Raw genomic sequence first — 1,271 nt, 5'->3', positions numbered from 1 at the left:
CGGTCCAACAATGTCGATCATTACCTTGCTGATGGGTTCTCCTCGTACTTCAATCAGGTGTAAGGGAGCCTTCTTGATGTACTCTTTAGGCCTACCTGACAAACGTCACATGCACGGCAAAAGTGGCTCACAGCCTTATGCATGCCAGGCCAGAAAAAGGGTTTCATAATTTTCTTAGTCATCTTTCTTATTTCCATGTGTCCCGTCTCATGGGCTATGACGATCATCTATCTTCTCAGTGGTATGAGAATAAATATCTGATGGTATATGCCCCATTCAGCATTCCCAGTGATATCGGTGGGTCTATGCTTCCTCATAAGCAGTCCATCCTTGAGGTAGTAACAGGTGTGACACTGCTGCACCTCCATGTCATTCTGTTGCAATCCTATCAGCCTTCTCTAACTCACTTGTCCTACTTCTAACGCTGAGTTTTTTATCTTGCCTTTTCTTTCTGTTCATTCGTCTGTCGCTCCTCTTCTCTCGGGCTCTCTCGCAAGCTCTCCTCTTGTGTACTACTATGGGAAACCTCTTCTTCCATGAACAAATCTTCCAATTTAATTATTCTTTTGGCCTCTCTGTCTATTTCTGCAGCTACTTTCTTCGTCATACTCCTTATCATCATACAACTATGAAACAGATACGGGTAATCCTTCTCGAGTTCAGTTGTAGGATTATACTAAAGTGGTTTCTCCGGTACAATGGGACAAGGCACAAATGTCGCTCCACCAACTTCATTTTTCAGTAGGCCTTCTTCGACATACTATAAAACTGGTTATGATTGTTATTTAGTCAATTCCTTGAAATATTTGCAAATGTATATAATGGAATGTTTTCTTTGTCTTTTCACCAATCAAAAAAGGTGGTAGGTAAGCTACATGACTGCCTTAACAAAGTCCTAAAAGGGTATGTGGAGACGTGAAGGTTAAAAACCCATTCTCTACTCTACAGTAGTGTCACTTAACAGTCTAGAGAGGGGAAGATTTATTCTTGAGTACTGCCGTTGCCATACCAATTATAACAATGTTATATCCATGGTTGAAATTATCAATGGAAACCTTTCCACAGTAATGAATATTATGTTTAAATGGGGGATATGTTTATCCAACTTCCAAACCTACAGCTGTTGAAGTTAAGGTCTCCTATAAAATAGAAAGAATTCTTTTGATTTGTAATTTTATTGTGTTTGAAATAAGTTAATAATGATTTTGTTCGTATGAATTACTTATTGAATATTTTATGGAATCCTCAATAATTATTGAGGTGATCCATAA

General features: G+C 38.6%; 1 protein-coding gene across 1 annotated transcript in view; it reads right to left on the bottom strand.

Moving 5' to 3' along the window:
- Positions 1-682: 682 nt before the first annotated feature.
- Positions 683-1,271, bottom strand: part of LOC137620312 (cuticle protein AM/CP1114-like) — a 2,006-nt gene continuing 1,417 nt past the window's right edge. The window contains exon 3 of the mRNA XM_068350545.1: positions 683-1,271. This exon is cut by the window's right edge and continues 216 nt beyond it. Coding sequence (XP_068206646.1) covers positions 1,253-1,271 — 19 coding nt within the window. The 3' untranslated portion in view covers positions 683-1,252.

Source organism: Palaemon carinicauda, chromosome 26, assembly GCF_036898095.1.
Source record: "Palaemon carinicauda isolate YSFRI2023 chromosome 26, ASM3689809v2, whole genome shotgun sequence".
NCBI lineage: Eukaryota > Metazoa > Arthropoda > Malacostraca > Decapoda > Palaemonidae > Palaemon > Palaemon carinicauda.
Note: the sequence above shows the minus strand (reverse complement) of the source record. Positions and strands in the feature narration are given on the sequence as shown.